We start from the raw sequence: 22,424 nt of genomic DNA, 5'->3' as shown, positions 1-22,424 counted from the left end.
TGCACATCCATTGATTTCAAAGGAGGTACCATATGTTACAGTTATGCCTGTGCTAACATACTTGGCTGGGTCAGGATCCTAATTTCCTCAACATTCAAAAGGCCATGGAGTCTAGTCATTACCTAGTGAATTAGTGGAGCCTTCTCTGTCTACAAGTCTGTCCCTAATTAAACTTTGTAGAGTGCTTGGCACCCTCCACTGAGAGATGAATGACAAATTTTCTAAGATACAGATAGATAGATAGATTGATGTAGATGTGTATATATATATATATATATATATATATATATATATATTTGTATTTGTTGTCTAAAACATGTAGTACAGGTCCATGATAATCTTAGGAACAGAACTAAAATCATTTGGATCTTTAAGTGTGCTTTGCTCCATCCCCTTTTTCTGGTCTCAGAGTTTAAAGCCTTTCCATCTCTCTTGCTTATGGGATGATAATATGTGAGTACCTGAATGTCAATCTCCTGGCTCTTTCTGTCTAGGATTATGTAGGATTGTGTCATTCTCTCTGTTGATCAGCGGCTCTTTTCTCTGCAAATTCAGGCTTGAACATGATTTCTTCTGGGACAGCACACGCCTCATTGGTCTTATATATGGGCCTTACTAGACAGAATTTCTAGCTTACCTCTGACCATCAGTCTCCTCTTCAGCTGTCAATTGCTTCAAATTTTGGGTTTCACATGTTTTTGGTCTGTCTCTTCCTTTTTCCAGACCTGCTTTCTGGCACTGACATACTGTTGATGCTCTGCACTGTCTTGACGAGTCCTGAAGCCAGCCCATTATTTTGGTTGGTGCGACTCCCCTGTCCTGCCCTCCTCAACTCCAGCTGGTTCAGTGTGTTGGGGAGATCTGGAAATTATGAGCCCCCCCCCAACAGGTCACGTGGCAATGCTGGAGAAGGTCACAGCATGGGAGCAGTGACTCCACGTGACAGTGGGGCAGAAGGTGACCCCTCGTGACCCTTTGGTGTGAAATGGGGTCGCCAGTATCAGAGGAGGAGGAGCTCTGCAAGGAGAGGAAGGGCTGGTGCCAGCCAGGATTGTAAATCCCTCACTTTCTGAGATATTTTGGTGTTTTGCTGAAAATTGTTAAATATCCATCTAGATTTGACTTCCGTAAAGGTTAAAGGTCTCAAAGTCTACAGTTTTTTCTCAGGACTCCCAACAGGTTGCTGATATTTGAGTGGGTCTGTGATTCTCCAGTGATTTCGTCAGATGTTTCTAAAACTTTATGGGGTTTGTTCCCAGAGTCCTCTACATAGCCTTGTGTTGCACACAGAGGACTTTTTTTGTTTTTGTTTTTTTTTTTAAGGAATCTACCCATTTTGCCAATTTGTCTCCTTAAAATCGCATGTGTTTGCATAAAACTGGTGTGCTTTTGATTTATGCTTCAGCATCCATCCCTTAGGTTTGCCCTTGCATATCTGGAGCTAATGAATTCTAGTGGTAGGCTGACAGATTAAAAATAAATAAATAAATAAATAAATATTCTTTGATTGCTCAGAAATTCTCTCTCACCCTTGCCAGTGAAGGTTAAAATTACACTCACTGTTGTGCTGGGGGTTGGGCCTCTGACCTTATGCCACACATTTCTGGAGCTTCTCCAAATTAGGTGCTTGCTTATTTATTTTTTTGAATTCTTTATCTTGTGATGACGTATTTAAGATATATTTACCATCTTCTTTTCCAAAGCACTTTTGATTTTAATAGGATTTCCTTCAGCAGTTCTGCTGACCTCCTGGTTTCTGCATATACACGAGTCTGGAAAAGTTCAGTAATGGAGTGTGAACCCCCAGTGTACAAACCCCACCAGATTAGAGTCAGTTAATTAATGAGATACTTCAGTTGTTTCTATGATTTAGGCTGTCTTCAGGCACTGAAAAAAATGTTAATAATGTGCAAATATTGTGATATTTATGTTTCTTTTATTTTTATTTGCAGAAATTGAACTCAAATACAAACCTAGCCTCTTTTTCTATCAACATCCTCATTAAAATAGTGCCTCTATCCAGTACTCAATGCCTGGATGAATTTCTATATGCAAAGTCTTATACCTTCCATAATTACAAACTTTCACTTGTAATTTTTTTTTTTTTTTTTTACTTTGTGTTTTTCCTTGCATTGAAGAAGAAACAACAAGGGGGGGGGAAAGGTAGTAATAATACAGACTTTTAGCTAAAAGGGTCATTCCCATCACAGGATGGGTGTCTGTGTTAGCTCTCCTTAAGGAATATAAAAGTTGAGGGGTGCCCTGAGCCTGAGATGACTGTTCTAAAATCACCAAATTTGTATTGTCTTTCCTCTTATGTGTTCTCTCTCTCTCTCTCCCTCTCTCCCCCTCTCTCTCCCCTCACCCCCAGTGCTTTTAGCTCTCTTCAATTCCCACCCCCCTTACCTGTTCTTTTTCCTTTAGACCTGTGTTATTCTTCCATTTCTTTATTCTCCTCTAAATTCCTTTTCTTTTGTTTCCTTGCTTTGTACAAATGTTAGCAGTAGCTGGTACCACTGCAGTTGGAGTTAACCCCAGAAACCTGGACATATTGTCAAATAATTGCCCATGAAAGCTGTGATCTTGAGTGGGCCTGAAATTAATTGTGCTTAATTCTAGTAATTCATTTTCATAAGCAAATAAAAGCATTAGAGTGCAGTCATTACTGATTTGTTCCCTAGTTATGGGCCAAAGTTACTTTCAAATTTACAGGCCCTGTGTTATCCTGAATCCTCCCCTCTCTGCAAGCCCTTGTTTCCGGATGATTTCCTGCACCACATATTGCTGTCTCTACAGGTGAGCATGCCTTTTGTATGAGAGCTAGATAGAGAGACCCACGAGAAGCTGCAGTTGGATTGATCCTTAAGGCAAGAGCCATGCTGGCCCTATAGTACTCATCCTATACTGTTTTCCTGCAGTATTAACTCCAGAAGAACACTGGGATGAACTTCGGAGCTGAGAATATAAACCTGTCACTTAAGATTGGTCCTCAACCACAGGCATGCAGGAAGTGTGAGAAGAATAAACAGTATTGCACTAAACCTTTCCTTTATACACACAGAAGCATGTGCATGCACCTGGGATCTGCCTGCTCGTCGTTTTTGCTCTTGTGAAGGGATACGTTTGAGTAATCTTTGTGCTTGATGGTACTTCCATGAGCATTTCTGCTTTATTTCTGAGTGAAATCAGTCTGGCTCAGCATCATGAATGAGTGTGGCACATTATAACTCTACAATTATTGACAGATATCACTTACAGATATATTTAGTGGACAGGGAAGCTAAATGTGGAATCAGTGTTTTTCTACTCTGCAAATCAGCTTTTATACCCCAAAACCAAAAGAGGAAGCCCCTCAAGTTGCTTTTCTCTCCCCCCACACATTTGTCTTGAAAGCTCGCTTCCATTGTAAAAATGAACATGACACTTGAGATCTGTTAAGTTTGGGATCTGATTCATTATGGGAAGCTATTTTAGTATCTTTCTGCTTCAGAGAGGTCATCTTAAAAAGCTAATTTGTCACACAGGGATTTTCTGTGGGTGAAGCCATCATTGTGTTTAGGGGGAGCAATGCTCTGATGGAGGTAACTTGCTGTTTAGGTCAGGAGGAAACCAATTTTCCACTTATTCAAGCTCTGACTGCTATAATCTAATAATAGATAGAAGAGAGAACAGAAAGGACTGTTTAGATAAGTGCTTTGAAAACAGCATATATTTTAAAATTCATTTTAATCAAGTGACCCTGAAGTGTCCATTTATACTTACATATATTTATATATTTAGGGTGGTTTTTTTTTTTTTTTTTTTTTTTTTTTTTTTTTTTTTTTTTTTTTTCGTTTGTTTGTTTGCCCTGAGGGAGGTTATTTTTTATGAGCACCTTGGTAGCATGTCAAGGTTGAGCTACCAGGCTAATACACAAAGCTGGCTTCATGCAGCTTTTATGGGAAAACTGCCTCGAGTGTGTCACCTCTGATGCACTTTGCTTTTGAGGCAGCTGTTTCATTTATTTTAGGGTTTGCTTGTTTTCTGGGATGGTATTTTCATATTCATATTACTGTGAAAGGCAAAAGAAAAGGAAGTGTTGAATCAGGGGATGGCTTGAGTCAACAGGTGGAAGAATTTGCTTCTATGTTTGGTGGAGCCTCCTGCAGTGTTAGTGGGAAGGGTTGGTTGTTTCTTAACCTCTTTGTAAGAAATGTTGGGGGAAAGCTTTTAGAGCTGCTTTGTGGAAAATATTTCCTTTGAGGGTGCTTGAGGGATTGTGTAGGGATGCCCGTGTGCAGCTTAGCCCCCATAAAGAGAAGGAGATGGAAGAACGGGACAGTTGAGAACTTCAGTGTTTGAATTACCTGCTCTCCCCAGCTGGTAAAGGCAAGGGCAGTTCAGCATGGTGCTTCCTGCTGCTCCCACATCTGCTGCGGATCATCCTGGCTTGGCCACTGCATTGCACTGCACACGCTGGGTGTAGATGTGTCTGCTGTCACCTTTCCATCTTGTCTGGTACAAGGGGCAGTCCCTGAGGGTGGCTCAGCCTGGTCTCTGCTTGTTGCCTGCATTTCACATGCTGTGCTTTGCTGAAGTAGGTTTTCAGCTTTGGTTCTTCCTTTGCCAGTATCTCTGTGGACACAGAAGTAATGGGGAAGTGCTGACTGCAAAGCCCATTTTTTTGGTAAAGACACAAAGAATGTGTTCATGGAATAAGTGCACACCGTTTCAATGACATAATGTTCTTGAAACGAAGTAAGTAGGAATCAAATTGTTCTGGCACATTTAAGGTTACATTTAACAAAAAAACTACTGAAATGGAGAATCATTCTTTGTCAGAGACAAGTGCTTTCGAACCCAGCTTCTACATGCAATATCCAGCTCAGGGCTAAAAGCGAGCCTGACCCATAGAATTGTTTAGGTTGGAAAGGATCCTCAAGATCAAGTCTAGCTGTTAACCCTGCACTGCCAAGCCCACCACTAAACCATGGGCTTTAACAGGAGTGGGTGTTTTGTGGCTCAGCAGCTGTGTTGCAGAAGATGAAGGTGCTGATGGATGCTGTGGACAGTGCATATGTAAATTGTTCCAGCTGTGGAATATCGCAGCCATGGAGGCTCTTCAACCACCTGGTTAACTCTGGTGCTGTGAGAGTTGTCTGGTAGTTGAATAAGGAGACTAAACTGTTGTTCAGCTTGTTACTGGAACATTTCATACACCGTGGAAAAAGTAATTCTCACTGAACATTGCTTTTCTCTGAAGTTTGATCTGCAGGGCAGTTCAGAGTTGAAGTTGCACCTGTAATAGTAATTTACTTCAGTGCAAGGTGTATAAAACATGCTAGTTCTGACATGGGAGCATTTCATAAGGATAAATGGTTGTAAGTGGGTGCGAGGCAGTATTTCACAGGTTTTTAGAGTAGGAGTATGATTTCCAGGAAGCTTAAAAGAAGCAGGTGTACAGCTGTTGAATTTTCCTCAGACCCAGTCACTTGGCTCCCATAAGGTGCTTTGGAAATCACAGCTAACATGTCGAAGCTTTCTAAAGATACTGTCTTAAAAAGCTGTGTGTAGGATATCATAATCTGTAGCGCTGCAATAGAAATGTACCTTGTGAAATGTTTCTTTTCAAGCTCTTTGACCTTCTAGTGGTTTGTGGTTGTTTGTTTTTTTTTCCCTTCTTCCCCCCTCCCCCCATTAAATCTGCAACTAACCAGTGAAGAGCCTAGCAGTGACAGCATAAAGGCAACTGCTTGGGACAGTTGTAAGAGAAACACCTTTTTATTAGAATAATATGAAAGAGAAATTGAAAGTTTCTAGACTTATTTCAAATGCAGTAGCTGTCTGAGCCTTGTGTTATTCAGACTGGTTTTCAGAGTGTCCTTTCAGTCACATTGAGTATTTGAAAAGCAGGAGACTAGGATTTTCTTTTCTTTGGCATCGTATTACACCTACAGTGGATCATACTTGCACATCAGACATTTATGAATTGAATTGGTAAAACTGGAACAGCATCAGCTGAAGAGACAAAGTGCACCTTTGAAGCCTAATTAGTTCAGTGAAGACCCCAGGCTGGAAAATCTGGCTCTGTTTTTGTCCCACGGTTGTTCTGACACACCTAAACATTACAAGCAAACACATCATGGGAAGGGGAGTGGGTTTGGGAGGAATGTTTTGTGTGTGTTATCTGTGGCTGGGAACTCAAGTTGTTGCTTTCTTCTGAATCCTTGCAGGTGAAAGTGATGGTAAGGATTTGTTCCTCTCAAGGAGCACACGAAACGTCTGAATCCATGTCCTTCCTAAAGGTAGACCCACGAAAAAAGCAAATCACATTTTATGATCCAGCAACGACTGGGCCTTCCAATGCAGGTCACAGAAGAGGTGTTGTTGCTGTCCCAAAGATGTTTGCCTTTGATGCAGTTTTCCCCCAGGATGCTTCACAGGTACTGGAATCACTCACATAAACCTCTTGAGTCTTCTCTTGAGCACTGCATTTGATTCCCTGAAGAGTTCCTTCTGTTTCTGGGGAATTTTATTTGAGTGTATTAATGCCTGGAAAAAACATGGTAATTAATAGACACCTGGGTAAATTCTTATATCTTCTGTTTAGTTGAGATGTAAAATTAAGGAATAGTAGCTGGGGAAATAGTTTTGCTGACTGAAGTACCTTCTTGTGTATTCTCTTGTTAGAGAAAGGCACACAGCCAGCTTAAAATCTGGTTTTCCATCCAGCTAGGTTTTAACCCATTTGATGGGACTGAAATAAAGTCTTTCCCCACAGCTTTCAGTGGGAGATAAATGTGCCTAATGTTAAACTAAATGTTTAGGAGGAAAGATAAAGGTAACCCCTTGAGATTATTATACAGGGAACAGGGAGCTTTTATATTATCTACACCTTTTCCAGTTTGTTTATACTGTGGTTTTAACTGATTATTTTATGTTGATGGTTGTGCTGATAGTAGTGCATGTCTTTCTTTTGGCCTGCAAAAGGGAGCGTTTATTCACTGGTTGCCTCAGACCTGAAATCTGCGACACAGACAGGATGGTCTTTGAGAGGATTGGGGTCTGCAGTATATTCAGTGAGGCTGCATTCATGGACATCTGATAATTCCTTTTGTGAAAAATCTTTGGTTCAGAAAATAAAATCCTAGAACAGCTTTAAAAGGAACTAATTCAACAGCATTTGAAGAACTACACCAAGTCTGAACTGCTGAAAAAAAATTAGGGTGAAAAATAGGACACAAAGCATTCAAGGTGAACAGTCTGTTAATGTTGAGAAAATATAACAAAATCTAGTTCATAATCCCCTCCTCAGATCTTTTCCTAGGGTTTTGTTTATTTTTTTGTGTCCCAGTCTGTAGATAGGACAGTATCTGTTAAGTCTAAGTTCTAGACAAGCACTAAAGCTGGAGAATAACTTCCCACACACATCAGTGCCCAAAACACAGGTAACCACATCCCAAAAGCTGTTTTTAGATCCTGCATAAGTTCAAACAAGGTCTTTGTGCAGACGTTTGCAGCAGCGATCTCAGCATTAGTCCAGAACTGGAAGTGAGGTTTTCTTGTGCTGCCAGTCCTCTACAAGGTGGCTGGTCACAGCCTGCCTGTCTGCTGGTTCTGGCACCAGTCCTTCAGGCTGTTGACCCCTGTTTTGGGATGGCTTTTCATTTCCTTGTAGCAGGCCTGTTGGGTGGCCTGTTGTGATGTTTTTGGGTGACGTTGGCCGGTGCAGCCCCTCCTGTGGAGGAGTTATTGCTGGAGGCAAGCTTGCTGCCATACACCTGCAAACAGAGCCTTATCATTTCACTGTAGTTACATATTTACAGCAGGGCCCTCCCCTGCCCCCAGTTGCTGTACTTAATAGATCATCTTATTGTGTATTTGAAACCTTCCCTGATGTGGATTAACTGGTTTTAGCACAATCAAGTATTTTAGCAAGTTCTTTTTATTGATGATGATGTTTCCGCTGGAAGAGGAAAATGTGATACTATGAAATCTTATTCAGAGATCTTAATGCATTTTCTCCAGTATGGATGTCTTTTTAATTCCTGTGAGCACTCCTGGGTAGCTTAATTTCAATGGAGTTGCTACTATTACTGAATAGCCTTGGCTAAGCTATTAAACCAGCAGGAAGCCTGGTTGGATAGCATTCAGTTTGCTACATTAGTCGTAGAATCAATATTCCAAGAGAATAGGTTTAATAGAATTGAAAACTATTTTAGGTTGTAGTAGCATATTTTATCATTTTTTAAGATAGCATAGTTGCTAAAATAATAGGACTGAAGCCATAAAAATGGGGAGAATATTGCACCTCAAAAATATTGAGTCATTCATTTCATTACAGAAGGATAGTAAAAACCACAGCAGTATATGCTCTTTCACATATTTGTCTCCAATTTTTCTTTCAGGCTGAGGTATGCTCTGGAACAGTAGCAGAAGTAATCCAGTCTGTTGTGAATGGTGCAGATGGTTGCATATTTTGCTTTGGTCACGTCAAGCTTGGTGAGCTCCCAAATTCGTTACAGTTAATTACTATGTCAGTCTGGTAATTACATGCTGTCAGCTCCTGGAACAATAAACCTGGAGTATATGAATAGATTAGAATTTCTTTTTAATTAGCTTTGCAAACTTATCACGGTTTATTTCTACATTGTGATTGTAAGTTTTAATTTGAAAAGGTAAAATGTAGCATCAGATTAGCTTATTCAAGAGCAAGTTTATGTAAGTGCATTGTGATGAAAATCAAAAGATCAGAGATGTTTTTAATGTTAATTTGCTCTGGGTCTGGCTTACAAAACTTGCAAACTTAATTGAATAAATAGGAATGGATTATTAATTACAAACTTTGAATTTTTTCACCTCTTCTTTCCCTTATCTGTGCAGCACATGGCATTACATGTAATGTACTCTGGTGATATCAGGTGGCAGTATGAAGACACACTGCCTGTACAAGAAAGGCTAATTGTGTTTATGTTTGTCTTTTCGTTCTAGGAAAATCTTTTACTATGATTGGGAAAGATAACTCCACACAAAGCCTTGGTATCATCCCCTGTGCAATTTCTTGGCTCTTCAAATTGATCAATGAACGTAAAGAAAAAACTGGAACTCGTTTCTCTATTAGAGTATCTGCTGTAGAGATCAGTGGCAAAGATGAAAACCTTAAGGATTTGTTAGCTGAAGTAGCCACTGGCAGCCTTCAGGATGGCCAGTCTCCTGGGGTTTATCTGAGAGAAGATCCAATATGTGGAACCCAGGTATAATGAATATCACAACATAGATTTTTCGGAGCCTGACTTTCTTCTACTTTTTATTTCCTTTTATCTGACAACAAATATGACAACTTTTAAGCCAGTAAAAAAAAAATTATTGCTTTTAATTTATAAGCTCTTCTCCCATGGTGTACATATTTGTTTCTCTGAGTGCCCTGGAGATTTAGCATGTTCAGCAAAAAATAATAAAAAAAGCCCCTGTGCTAATTAGTCATTTTCTTGTTTATATTCAAGCTTCAAAACCAAAGTGAGCTAAGGGCCCCGACAGCAGAGAAAGCTGCCTTTTTCCTTGATGCTGCAATTGCTGCCAGAAGCACCAGCAAGCCTGAATGTGAGGAGGAAGATAGGAGGAATTCACACATGCTCTTTACTCTTCACATATACCAGTATCGCATGGAGAAGAGCAGCAAAGGAGGAAGTATGAATGTTCTTACCATATTGTTTATTTTTAAATGATGTGGTCTTGCATTAGTTTTAGTAATAATTTGCAATTACTTAAAAAGAAAAAAAATGAGCTCTCAAGCCAGTTGAGTCACCTATAACTTTTGTAGCTGTGACTAATATCTGGTTTCCTTATAATTAAATATTAATTTGGTCATTATCTCATGCTGTATTCATTATTCTCCTCATTTGAATGCCTTTTGAATACGAGGTTTGGCTTGAGTCCATGCAAGAATGTGATGTACAACTGTTTTTCCCCTTCTTGTTTTAGTGTCTGGAGGACGCAGTCGTTTGCATCTCATTGATTTAGGGAGCTGTGAAAAAGTGCTGAGCAAGAGCCGAGATGGAGGAGGCTCTCTGTGTCTGTCTCTCTCTGCCCTGGGCAACGTAATTTTGGCCTTAATTAATGGTGCTAAGCATGTGCCATATAAGTAAGTGAATTCTAGTCTGCATTACCTTAAATTTGTGGCTGGTTTTACCTGAGAAATGGATTGCACCAACAATTTATTTACCTAACATGAAGTTAAAGGAAATTCTGTCAGAGAGGGTTCTGTATTCTTTTAAGGTCACTCCTACAGATACACGTATCTGTTCATCTGCTTGTCCATCTTGACATACACACAGGTTTTTAAGTGTTCAAGTAATGTGAAATTCTTAGTTAGATGGCCAAAAATGGTATATTGGGTGAATTTGGGTGATGTGTTGGGGAGGGTTTGATTGTTACAAAAAGTGAGGGAAAAATGAGTAGATGTCTTCTTTCCTTCTCTCTTCTCTTTGTCTCCTGGATTTGGAATTTTTGGCTGATCTCAGCCAGCTGGACATTAGTGAGTAATTGACCCCAAATATCATAGATTTTTCTCTTCTTTTTATAACTGCAAAAATTGTGCTGAAATTTTGGAAAATATTTAATTGAGTATTGATCAAGTATGGTCATCAAAGGTTGTTACTTCTGTGTGTCTTTTTGAATGATACATCTTTTCAATTAAAAAAAACCTGAACAACACAACACCATGTTGCCCATTAGTTTAGCAGAAGTGAATGTTTACGTATTTTCCTTTGTGGAGTACCTGTGACAATAATTTTGTGTCAAACACACCTGTGGGGAACCCAGCTTAAAGACAACAGTCACATTTTAGAGCACCCTTACCAGAACTTGGCCTTCAGTCCTTAAATTTAATTGCTACTTGTCTTAACAACAGCACAAAGATATAATGCATTATCAATCATGTCATTTCACATATTTATCTAGTGATGCATCTCAAACAGGTGTTTTTTTCTTTCTGTATTAGGCAGAGAGATATTTTCCTCAGGCTACTTGCTAGGTTTGTGCATGGAGTACAGGATGGATGGGTTAGAATGGGGAAGGGCAGATCCTCAACTTGGTCACCTACTGTGGTTTAGTGACCAGACATGATAGGAGTTCCCTCAGGTTGGAACTGCTCAGGGGAGACAGTAGGAAGCAGGAAGCTTCCCACTCCAAGGAGCCTTGGGGGAAGATGTCTTGGAGACCAGTAGAGGACAAAATGTCACTTGTCTTGTCAGCTTTACTGTCCACAGGCTTTGCATCACCAGGAAGGCCTCCAGAGATAAGTCCTGCTTCCCTTTTGCTATGCCAGAGCAGAGCACAGGAGGCAGAATGGAAAATAGATTAGTTGGGGTGACACTTGTATTTCTCGTTGTTCAATCTAACATTGTTGTATCTATTTAGAGATTTCTTACAATTTCTGTTGACTTCTTTTATTTCTTACTGTTAAAAGTGTTTTCATAGAGCTCACAGAGTGTAACTATCCTGGTACTAAGTCTGAAAAATACAGCACTCATGATCTCTTTTGAGTAATATGACCCTAAATCTGAGAAAATTAATTATCAGTCAATTGGTTTACAATTTTCTAAGCAACAAAATTACTTACCATACTGTAAATACACAGGCAGATAAATTAAAATATTGGTACCTTTGTATGTGACATTTAGACACATTTTAAGTGTGGTGAATAACAGGAGCATGTTTCTTACCTACGTGTACCATGCACAAGAGTGAAAGCACAGCTTGTGGTGTAAAATTCTGCAAAAAAAAATTGGTTTCTTTAAATAATCCTGGCGTTTTCATTTTTTTTTGCACAGGGACAACAAGTTGACAATGTTGTTGAGGGAATCACTTGGGAACATCAACTGCAGGACTACTATGATTGCACACATTTCTGACTCCCCAGCCAATTATGCAGAGACTCTCACCACTGTTCAGCTTGCATCGCGAATCCACCGCATGAGAAAGAAGAAATCCAAGGTTTGTTCACAAACAAGCAGAAATTAATTCATTTGAAAATGAGTTTTCCTAACCTCTCAGTAGGGGAACATGGGATTTCTCTATGGTAGGAAGTAATACAAAATGCATAAAATCTCAGGAGAGGAACTGACAAATGACTTGGCACTGAGCCATCATCCTGCCCCCAATTCTTAATCCTGATATTCCCTTCTTTTTGTTTCAAACACGTATTCTTTCTTTGCTTACATATGGAACTACCTCAAAAGCTTCTATCAGTATTAATTAAAAATCAATAGAGGAGGAACAGAAACCTATTGAGGAGGAAGAGAATGCATAATACTTAATAGAATTTATCTGAAAAGGTGTGATTGTTATATTATTACTAAGGCAGTAAAATGTATGTGGCATGTTATTTTGGTTTACCCTCCCCTCTAATATTTTCCCACTAGGTAGTTGTGATAGTAACACAAAGCACAGAGTACATTGCAACCTGACCTTTTAATCACTTACTGTGCATGTATATACTAATTTATCAATTGATGCTGATAATTTCTCTGTTACTTGTCATTTGCAGTATGCATCCAGCTCATCTGGAGGAGAGAGTTCCTGTGAAGAAGGACATGTCCGGAGACCACCCCATTTGCGACCATTCCACCCACGAACTGTTGCCCTTGACCCTGACCTTCCTGTCCTGAATATATCCAGTGATCCTGATTATTCCTCCAGCAGTGAACAGTCTTGTGATACTGTCATCTATGTCGGTCCCAACGGTGCAGCTTTGTCCGACCGGGAATTGACAGATAATGAAGGTCCACCAGAGTTTGTTCCCATTATCCCATCCCTAAATAAGAAGAGAAATAAGGACAATTCTGCTCTTGGTAGGAGTTCTGACAAGGACCATTTCAAATGCAACACTTTTGCTGAACTGCAGGAAAGGTTAGAGTGCATTGATGGAAGTGAGGAACCCATGAAATATGCTTGCGGAGAAATCTCTGTTGGGTCCAATTGTAGTCCTGTTCCTGGAAGTACAGAAAATCCACAGTCCAAGCTGATAAAGGAAAAATTATCCTCTCCTTCTGGAGGATTTAAGAAACCGATTCCACAAGAAACTGCATCTCCCAAAAAGGGACATAACCTTCCTTTCCAGGCTGTTACACCAAGGGGTGGCAATGGCAACTGTCAAGAAAATAGCACACCTCACTTGAAAGCAGAGCTTTCCAAGCTGCAGAGCAGAGCTGACAACAAAATAATAGACTCTGTCCTGGAGGGGGAGAGAGAGACAATCACTGATTCCCTGCAGACTTCAAGGTGTAGCCCTTTGAGGAATTCAGAGCAGAATAAGGCTGCAGCTGAATGTGTCTCTAAGGAGAAGTCCTTGTACATAAAGAGACCCTTGCCAAGCCCAGCACCTCCTCCTCCACAGCAGAGAGAACACTCCCCAAGCTCCAAAGCCGAGAATTTGGAGCTGGACAATAGCAATGCAGTTCGGACTCCTCCTGTGGGAATGAGCAAACAGATGGGAAACAAGCCTGAGCAAAACCCTTTAGGAAACACATTCCTTGTTGGTAGCAACACTCAGAGTCAGTCAGGTGCGATAGAGGTACACAGCTTCAGGTCAGCATTCAGAGGGAAATGTTTTGATCGGGATATACTGACCACCACAGTGACTTTGCAGCAGCCTGTTGAGCTGAATGGAGAGGATGAGCTTGTTTTCACAGTGGTGGAAGAGCTCTCTATTAGCGGAATTATGGATAATGGGAGACCTTCCAGTATCATTAGCTTTAACAGTGACTGCTCCCTTCAGGCCCTTGCATCGGGTTCAAGGCCGGTCAGCATTATCAGCAGCATAAATGATGAGTTTGATGCTTATACCTCACAGGAGACTTCTACTGGTGTAAATATTGATATTGTTGTGCCCTTTGCTAAGGATACCTTCACCAGCAGCAGACGTTCCTCCATCAGTTCATGGCTTAGTGAAGTCAGCATTTGTACAATTGAAAGTGATGGGGCCCAGTCTAGTGACAGTTTTGTTGCACAGTCATCTTACAGCTGTGATAAGTCCGAGGATGCCTTCAACTTGGACCCATCCCATTTATGTGTCCCCCTGAAAAGTGCTCTGAATGACAGTGGATTTTGCTTCTCCGAGCTGGAGAGTGAGAGCTTGAATTCCAGTAAGCTTTCCTCAAGCATCAGCAAAAACCCTCAAACCTCTGAAACTACCAAAGCATCTCAGATAAAAAGTGCTTTTTGTGTCACTGATCAACCAGTAAAAATTAAATTCAGTCATTCTCGTGATGCGCCTGTGATAGAAACAATACATTCTAGTCTTCCTAGGAAAACAAAAACTACCTCTTCTCCAATCCACAATAATACTGTTCTCAGCTATAAAGAGCTGCAGAATCCACGTGGCATATTTGAAGATCCTTGGCTGTTACGCACCGATTATCACTTGGAAGCAAAACCCGCAGAGTCGCTGCTGTCTCCAAAACCTCACACGTTTGGTACTGAGAAGCAGCCAGAAAAAGCTGCCCAGTGTTTTGGCGCAGCATCCGGGCCAACAAAGTCACAGACTGTGCTGGCCTGTTCGCAGAGGGTTGTGGATGGTTGTGAAATGGCCTGCAAATCCTCCAGCGGAGCTGCAAAGAAGTCAGAGGTTGCGATGAAGATGCCACAGCTGAAGAGAGGAGCCACCACACTGGGAGTGATGCCAGTGTCACACGCTAACAGTACTTTGCTGGAGTCCGGGACCCGAGGGAATTCGGATGCTCTCTTGGCCACTGGCAGCTTGAAATCGTCCCTGGGAAGGAAGAGCGCACAACAGAAATCAACCATGTTGCCCAGACCAGGTGGGCCAACACCTCCAACACCTCCTGTACGTAAATCGAGCCTGGAGCAGAAACCTGTTGGTCTGGGTAACGGTGGGGGAAAAGCCTCTGGCCTGGATTTTGCCAGAGCTGCCACGCCAAAGGCTGAAGACGAAGCAGATTTGCGGTTGAAAGCTGGCTCTTACTTTGGTGAAAGTGCCAGCTGCAAAATGAACTTGAAGGGTGACCACTCTTTGCCCAAGATGACGTCCAGCTTAAAGGTGAAGGCATCAAAGAGTGAAAGTGTGCACCGATACGGGAGCCACATGTCTCTGGAGAGGTGTGACAGCCTGACATCGGTTGGATCCAAAGCAAGCATGGTGAGGGACAGCGGGAGCACTGGCAGCAGCCGGGCAGGGCGCTCTGTCCCCAGGCTGGGGGTCCCTCCTGTTGCTTCCAGTATGGGTTTAGCACTGCCCTTCACCGCCCCTGCACCTGGTAAAAACAGCCAGGCAAAACCCACCGCTAACCAGAAGGTGCAAGCCAATGGGAATAAAAACCGGGGCCTCTCTGCCAGTGGGTCAAAGTCTCTCAGCTCCTCTGTGAAATCCCTGGCACAGCCTGCAGGGAAGGGCTCTGGCACGGCCCCTGGTGGGAAGGCAGCCCCCCGTTCCGTGCAGCCTGTCAGCGGCAAACCCGGCCGCGGGACCATCATGGGCACCAAGCAGGCCATGAGGGCAGCCAACAGCCGCGTGAACGAGCTGGTGTCGGGCGGCTCTGCCAAGGCGGGACACTTCCGAGGCTCCACCGACTCTGACAGTGGCAATGACAGCGGCATCAACCTCAGCGACGAGAAGTCGCAAGTGCCGGTGCTGCCGTCTCCCTACAGCAAGATAACGGCCCCGCGGCGGCCGCAGCGCTACAGCAGCGGGCACGGCAGTGACAACAGCAGCGTCCTGAGCGGGGAGCTGCCGCCAGCCATGGGGAGGACGGCTCTGTTCTACCACAGTGGGGGCAGCAGCGGCTATGAGAGCATGATTCGGGACAGCGAGGCTACCGGCAGTGCCTCCTCAGCGCACGACTCCATGAGCGAGAGCGGGATGTCATCGCCGGGTCGGATGAGGAGCCTTAAATCCCCCAAGAAGCGGTCAACAGGTAAGGCAAGAAGGGGCAGGTGGCCAGGTGTTCGCTGGTGCTCCGCTGCGTCCTGAGGATGGAGGCGTTTTGTGGCATGTCTGACAGAGTGGAGAGGAGAGGAGGCTTGGAGGGAACTCAGAGCAGGGATGTGGACTGGCTGCATGCGCCTGTGTGTGCATGTGTATTGCTGTGACAGCAGCTACTTGCCATTTATTTTACTTCAAAGCTGCAGGTGTGACACAGGTGCTGTGGTGGAGAGGGCAGGAGAGGTGTGGGTGCCCCGGGGTGCCGGCAGCCTCCCTGTGAGGGAGGAGGCAGCAGGTGGCTGCCTGCAGATGGGGGACATGCCTTCTTCCCTCAGCAGGGCCAGGACCAGGGTGGCCCAAATAGGAAGGTGTTACCAAATGGGTGGGTTGGGAAAAATGAGGTGCTGGGTGAATGCTGATGAGTTTTTGTGAAGCTCAAAAGTGATCCTGGAAAAATGGTGAGAGAAGGGCAGTGAGGAGAGGGGGAGCTCTGCTGCTAGGTGTCTTTGAGGGTACGCTGGAGAGATTGGCTAGGACTGTAGTTTAGAAACAAAGGAATAGGAAAAAGGAAAGGAGGGGAGAAGAGTGTTTCTGTATTAATGAGGATTGCTAAATGTGTGTTGGATTACCCAAAGGTAAGGCTTAGAGCAGTAGGGCATGTGCGTAAGATACAGCGACTCTTTGGTTAATGCTACCAGCTAATCACAACATTATTGTATTGCACTCTAATAGTATTTATATTAAGAAATTTTAGAGGGTGTGTGTGGATAATATAAGCAGTAGGAAACTGACTGGGAGGGTTGCTTGGAAGGGACAACTCTGGCTCACTGTGTCTGACCAGGCAAACAAAGGTGGATGTAGGGGGACCAGGTCCCCTTTCCTTCCCTCTGGTGCCTTTCCTTACTGCTTTCACAGCTGGTGCTCATGTAAGTGCAGCTGCAGTCAAGTGTATTTGTACAAGCTTCAAAATCTGGCACATATGATTGGTGTTAGTGTTCATTTCTCAGATCTAGGTGGAGATATTGTGGTATTGTAAAGGATCCATGGCAACCAGTGCCATGTAGATCATGACGAGCAGCCTCCTTCAGCAGCCTGGACAATTCTGACTGTTGGAAATAGAGTAGGAACTAAGATCAGCAATGTGCTGGATCTGAACTTCTGGTTGGAAAGTGGCCGTTACTGCAATCCCTGTAGATACCCACGATGCTCAGTTTGGGCAGTAAAACCAAATGAATGAAGTTGATCTCATGGTGCTTTCTGATCAAGGAAAATGAGTTCCTTCAGCAAGCGATAAATCATTTTGGAAACTTAGTGCAGCATTTGCTGCGCTTCTCTTTCCATAGCATATCAGCCTCTTAAACCTTTCCTACAAATCAATATTAACAGCTGTAGAAGTTGCACACATATTGAGAAGGCATTACCCACTGATGGATTTGTATTTGTTTTTGCCCCAGGAAATACTTATAAGGTCTTTAAAAATGACAAACTGTTTCTTTTTCCAGTTGTAATTGCTCCATATCAGTAAATTATGTATTACTTTTTTGGAGTGCTGTAGACTTTGAGAAAATAATGTGTTTTATGCATGAAATGTGGTTTACCAGGAAGTGCATCAAATATTTCTTACGAGAAATGTTTGGTTCAGACCTATTACTTTTCTAAAGTAATTGTAATCTTTGCGCACTATTAGGTATTCTTGGAGTAGCTTATGTTTGAGTCTCTGGATTTAAGGACAGATCCTACTCCCATGTATTTTGCTGTAAACCTGTTCCCTTATCCTGTAACTTCATTCTTGGAGAAATGATGTTGACTCTGGCTTGTGCAGTGGAAGGAGATAAAGTTTGTCTGCTTATTGCTTGTGTTTGACCACATCTGTTTGGTGTCCTCCTCAGAGGGATCTCTGTTCCCAAAGCAGTTACAGGACCAGGGTTACAGTGTGTGGCTTCGCCTGGCAGGACTGTAGTGGTATTTCAGGCTGAATGGATTGGGGTTGTGAGAATGATTTTGTAGAAGTAGAATCAAGACTTCCCCTTCTGAGAACATTCCTCTTTTGTTCTTGTTGCTTAGAAATCAGCAAGGATGCAATTAAGAATGAGGGAGGTTTTTCTTATGAATATGTAAAGCAAGTAACTTTTGGGGTATCAGTGGAGGTGTGTTGCTTTTGGGGGTGCCTGCTGGGGTTTTGTCTTCATTTCATGTTGAAGTTCATGACAGGGCTTATCTGACAGCCTTAACTTGCACTTAGCTCTCCTGTAGAGGTCTCGGCCCAGGAGCTATTTTGGCAGCATTGTCCTTTGAGCAGAGCTGCCTAGTCTGTTTGATGTGCTCCCTTTTGTAAGAGCAGAAGAAACAAGACTCTTCACCTCTAAGTTAGTTTTTAATAAGAGGAGGCAATTAAGTTCTAAAATTATTGTCACCAGTCACCTAAAGCCAGTTTATACTCACTGCTACCTTGTGTTATTTCAGCTTGTTTCTGGAGGCCTTCAGCCCTCCTTTTCTTGGGGATTGGACTGCAGGCTTGTTAATGTTGCCTGACCAGCTCTATGCATGTACTTGTGCTTGAGACAAACACTGTAAGGGTCAGATTTTTAGAAAATGGTGAGAGGATTATTAATCAGAAAAAAACCACTGTACACCAGAGTGCCAAATCTTGCAATCAAAAGCATCAGCATTTTTGAAGGATATAACTCTCTGCTTCATGAAACTTGAACCCTAGGAGAAGCATAATGGAGCAGTATGATTTTCTTGGAAAATCTGGGAGCATTCTATTGAAGGCTCCCAGAATTGGTGAGTTTTGTCATGCACTGAACTTCTGGGTGCTGGTGCAAAGGTGTGACATGTCTCAACATTAGAGGTGCTCAAGTTGCACCTTGGTTGATGCCTTCTGAATGCCTCTCAATCCCACAAAGTCACTGAAAACTGGTGGTATTTAGCACCGTAAAATAGCAGTAGTAGTTCTGGAGGGAACTGTTAGAGCTTTGCAAAGATGTAGTGCAGTGACAGGGATCTTAGACAGGCTTGCTTGGCTTTAACTGAGGGAGCAGAAGATTTCCAGATAAGTTAGCCATTATCAGTATTAGTTTTAGATTATTCACTATCTCAATGCCATTCAAGGTAATGAATACCATTGTAGTCCACCAAAGAAAAATCAATCCAGGCAAAATATTTCTGCAAGGAGAGAATAAAGAACTGATGTTCAGACATCTGCTCTGGGAGAGGAACTGCTGTTGCTCCCATCTGGGAACCAAGTGAAACCTACTTTGTCAAGGCAGTAACTCAATTAGCAGCCGGAGGGTATTTTACTAAAAGGAAAAGATCAAGAAAAGCATTTCTTCCTAAGTATGCTGAGAACCTAGATCTTTCTTTAATTCACTGCAGTATGTTCTCCAGCGTGTTAGTCTCTTAGAGCCTGAGGAGTGTTTGTTTTTGTATTTTAGGTCTCCAGCGTCGCAGACTGATTCCTGCACCACTGCCAGATGCTGCCTCCTTAGGAAGAAAACCCAGTGTCACTGGCCAATGGGTTGATCTACCACCTTTGCCAGGCACTTTGAAAGAGCCATTTGAAATTAAAGTTTATGAGATTGATGATGTGGAACGATTACAGCGACACAGACAAGAGGAAACTGAGGTCAGCACATATTTTACAACTGTAGACAACTTAAATTACAATATACAGACAAAGTCCTTGCTTGAATGCCAGAACGGTGTTCAGGAAATTGAGTGCAATTAAAGTACTATAATTATTAATTTTACAATTCATATGTTGGGGTACCCTTAACACAGAAAATGAAAATGATTACTGTCTAAAATTAATTGTGTCTAACATGACTGATGGTGTAAATGGAAGTTACCAATGAATACTTATGAGAAGACTTCATAATCCTAGCCTGGCTGGTGGAACCTTACAGCCTCCCTCAACGATAGGATCATTAACTCTTTGTGACAGGATTCTATTAAATCAGGGATATACTGAGTTTAGCTTACTTGTAATTGGAAAACACTTCAGCTAATTCTATTTTAGAGATCAGAATTCTATGTTCTACTGATGCCTTTTTCCCCTTTCTTTTGTAATAGCCTTTCCAGGATGTTGAGAAGGTAGGAATGCTTTTTAGAAAAATAAGAATTTATATTTTAGTATTAACTGTAACTCTGACATTATCATTAGGCTGTGTTCATCATTGTCACTACTGGAAAAAAAAACATTATCTACAAACAGTAGTAATTCCAGAATGTATTTAGAGATGTTTGCTAGTTCAGAGAAGTGCAAAAAATACTAAAGTGATGTAGCTTGCAGTCTAGATTAGAATCCATTAATGTAACTTCAAATAAAAAGACTCCCCAAAAACCCATAAAAACCCCACCAATGCCACAACCAAATAAAACCACCCACCTGCTCACTCTCACAAGTAGTGAGCTGGGAGCAATTTTTGTCAGACTGTTATGGGCCAGCTCAAAATAGGAAAATTCATGGAATGGTCTTTCTGTGTCTTAAAAGGGTCTGATGTATTTCCATACCAAGCTGAAGATATTAGAGAGGCGCCAGCAGCGAATCAGAGAAATAAAGGCAAAGCACGAATTTTTGAAGGAAGAGTTGGAAGAGACAAAGTGCAGGTTGATGATGGATCCAAATAAGTGGAAGGAAGACTGTAAGTATTTTGCAAAAACAGCAGTATGATCAGCCTCTAACAGATTTTCAGCATGTCAGCAGTCCCACTGAAAAACTTAATCACTTGCTAAGATATTTTGCTGAATTGAGTCCTAAAATACTCTATGACTCAATCTGTGTTTCTGTAATATGCTATTTGAACAAAACAACTGTCCAAAACAACCAGAAGAGAACAGCAAAATGGTGCAGTTAATATTAAATGTGGTGTTTGTTAATATTAAATATATACTCTTTTATTATTCTTCTTTCCAAAGAGGGAAAGAGTTGTTTCCATATCCATGTTATAGCTGGGAAATTGAGTAATGAGATTTGTTCCCAGACTGAGTGCTGTGCTTAACTGCAGCCTCAAGGCAGAGTTTTGCATCTTCTGAACAAAGGGGGGAAAAAAATCTTAGTTCAAGAGAAACTCAATTTTACTCTACCAACTGCCTGCTTTGTGATAGAATAATGTTTTATGATAAGCTGTTTCTCTTACTCAGTACTTTTTTGTCTGACAGTTGAAGTGGATCCTGATCTTGATAAGGACTCGCAGGAGTACCTGGAGGCACTGGAACAAGTGACAGAAGAACTGGAGCAGTGTGTTAATCTGTGCAAGTCACATATCATGATAGTGACATGTTTCGATATCGGGATAACCGACGTGCAAGATGGAGTGAGGGAAGTGGAGGTTTGAAGAGAGGCTTTTCAAGGGACTGAAGGAAGTGAAGCTGGGTCATCCGACATGGAGAAGTAAAGGGATAAAGTAGCTGGGAAGTGGAGGAGGGAAGGTGAAGACTAAAAAGCAACAATGAATGTTGTAAGAGAAAGAAACAGCTGAGGAATGGGAATGTTCATAAATCATTTGGTGCCTCAACGTGACCTGAGCTGTACAAAGATGAAAGTAGGATCAAGTATTGCTTCTACCAGAGGGAAGTGAAGAAATTTAGTACAAACCATGATGTTCATTAACAAACAAACAAACACGAAATGGAAGTGCCTTTAAAGTTCATTTGATTTTTGTTTTTGTATTTGGTGCTAGAATTAAAGCCAGCAAACCTAAGCAGACCACAAAATGTATTCCTACAAAATATTTTATACTGTATAGTGTATTTATGACTGTATGTAAAAAACAAACAACATTGTAGCAAAAGCAATAAGTAAATTATGTTTTCATACCTGAACTTGCCTTCTTGTTTCATAGAAAAGCTGTTTTATGTAGCAGAATTAAAATTGTATTATAATTGTTTTCTTGGTTAGGGTTCAAGATATTTTTATGAACATTTATCTATTGAAAAGGAGTATTATGGCATTTTGAGATGATTGTTTTACCTTCAGGTTTTGTATTATTACTTTTTCAGATCAAAATAAATGTTTGTTTTCCATTTTATATATACATATATAGATATATATTAACTGCTTACCTACTTCCTTGGTTACTAACCTCACTTTTCACAGACCTGGTCTTTTTTGGAGTCATAAACTTAATGTGAGGAAGTCTACAAAGGGCACTGTGGTTTGTTTTGGTTTTCTTTTTTCCTCTCTGACTGCAGGAATTGAGAATTATGTTTATTACCAAAACCGTAAAACAAGCAAAAAAAAAAAAAAGGAGCAAAAAGTTTTTGTAAATGTTAAGTTAGGTCCATATTTTTATATAGTTTTGACTATAAATATAGCATTTGCATTTTGAACTTTTAAGACAAATAGTATATCTTTTTACAGTTTTTCTAAGGAAGGCAAACCCTCAGGATCAAGTTTATACATGCTGCATGAGATTTGTGCTTTTTTGAAGGAGGCCACTTAAGTGTGGAAACTATTGATAAATTGTTGCCAAACAAATACTTTTGAAAAGGTTTAATAGTGTAT

The 22,424-nt window shown here is 41.5% G+C and overlaps 1 protein-coding gene across 2 annotated transcripts in view; it reads left to right on the top strand.

The window, feature by feature from the left end:
• The window catches only part of KIF26A (kinesin family member 26A), a 95,983-nt gene extending 73,559 nt beyond the window's left edge, over window positions 1–22,424 (top strand). For both annotated transcript variants that reach the window (XM_040068007.2, XM_040068005.2), the window contains 10 exons: window positions 6,213–6,422; window positions 8,388–8,481; window positions 8,971–9,233; window positions 9,483–9,666; window positions 9,961–10,120; window positions 11,811–11,973; window positions 12,527–15,911; window positions 19,354–19,544; window positions 20,412–20,562; window positions 21,080–22,424. In XM_040068007.2, coding sequence (XP_039923941.1) covers window positions 6,213–6,422; window positions 8,388–8,481; window positions 8,971–9,233; window positions 9,483–9,666; window positions 9,961–10,120; window positions 11,811–11,973; window positions 12,527–15,911; window positions 19,354–19,544; window positions 20,412–20,562; window positions 21,080–21,255 — 4,977 coding nt within the window. In that variant the 3' untranslated portion in view covers window positions 21,256–22,424. The remainder of the gene's footprint in view (window positions 1–6,212; window positions 6,423–8,387; window positions 8,482–8,970; window positions 9,234–9,482; window positions 9,667–9,960; window positions 10,121–11,810; window positions 11,974–12,526; window positions 15,912–19,353; window positions 19,545–20,411; window positions 20,563–21,079) is intronic.

This window comes from Hirundo rustica, chromosome 6 (assembly GCF_015227805.2).
Source record: "Hirundo rustica isolate bHirRus1 chromosome 6, bHirRus1.pri.v3, whole genome shotgun sequence".
Classification (NCBI taxonomy): domain Eukaryota; kingdom Metazoa; phylum Chordata; class Aves; order Passeriformes; family Hirundinidae; genus Hirundo; species Hirundo rustica.
This window is presented reverse-complemented; position numbering and strand designations above follow the sequence as displayed.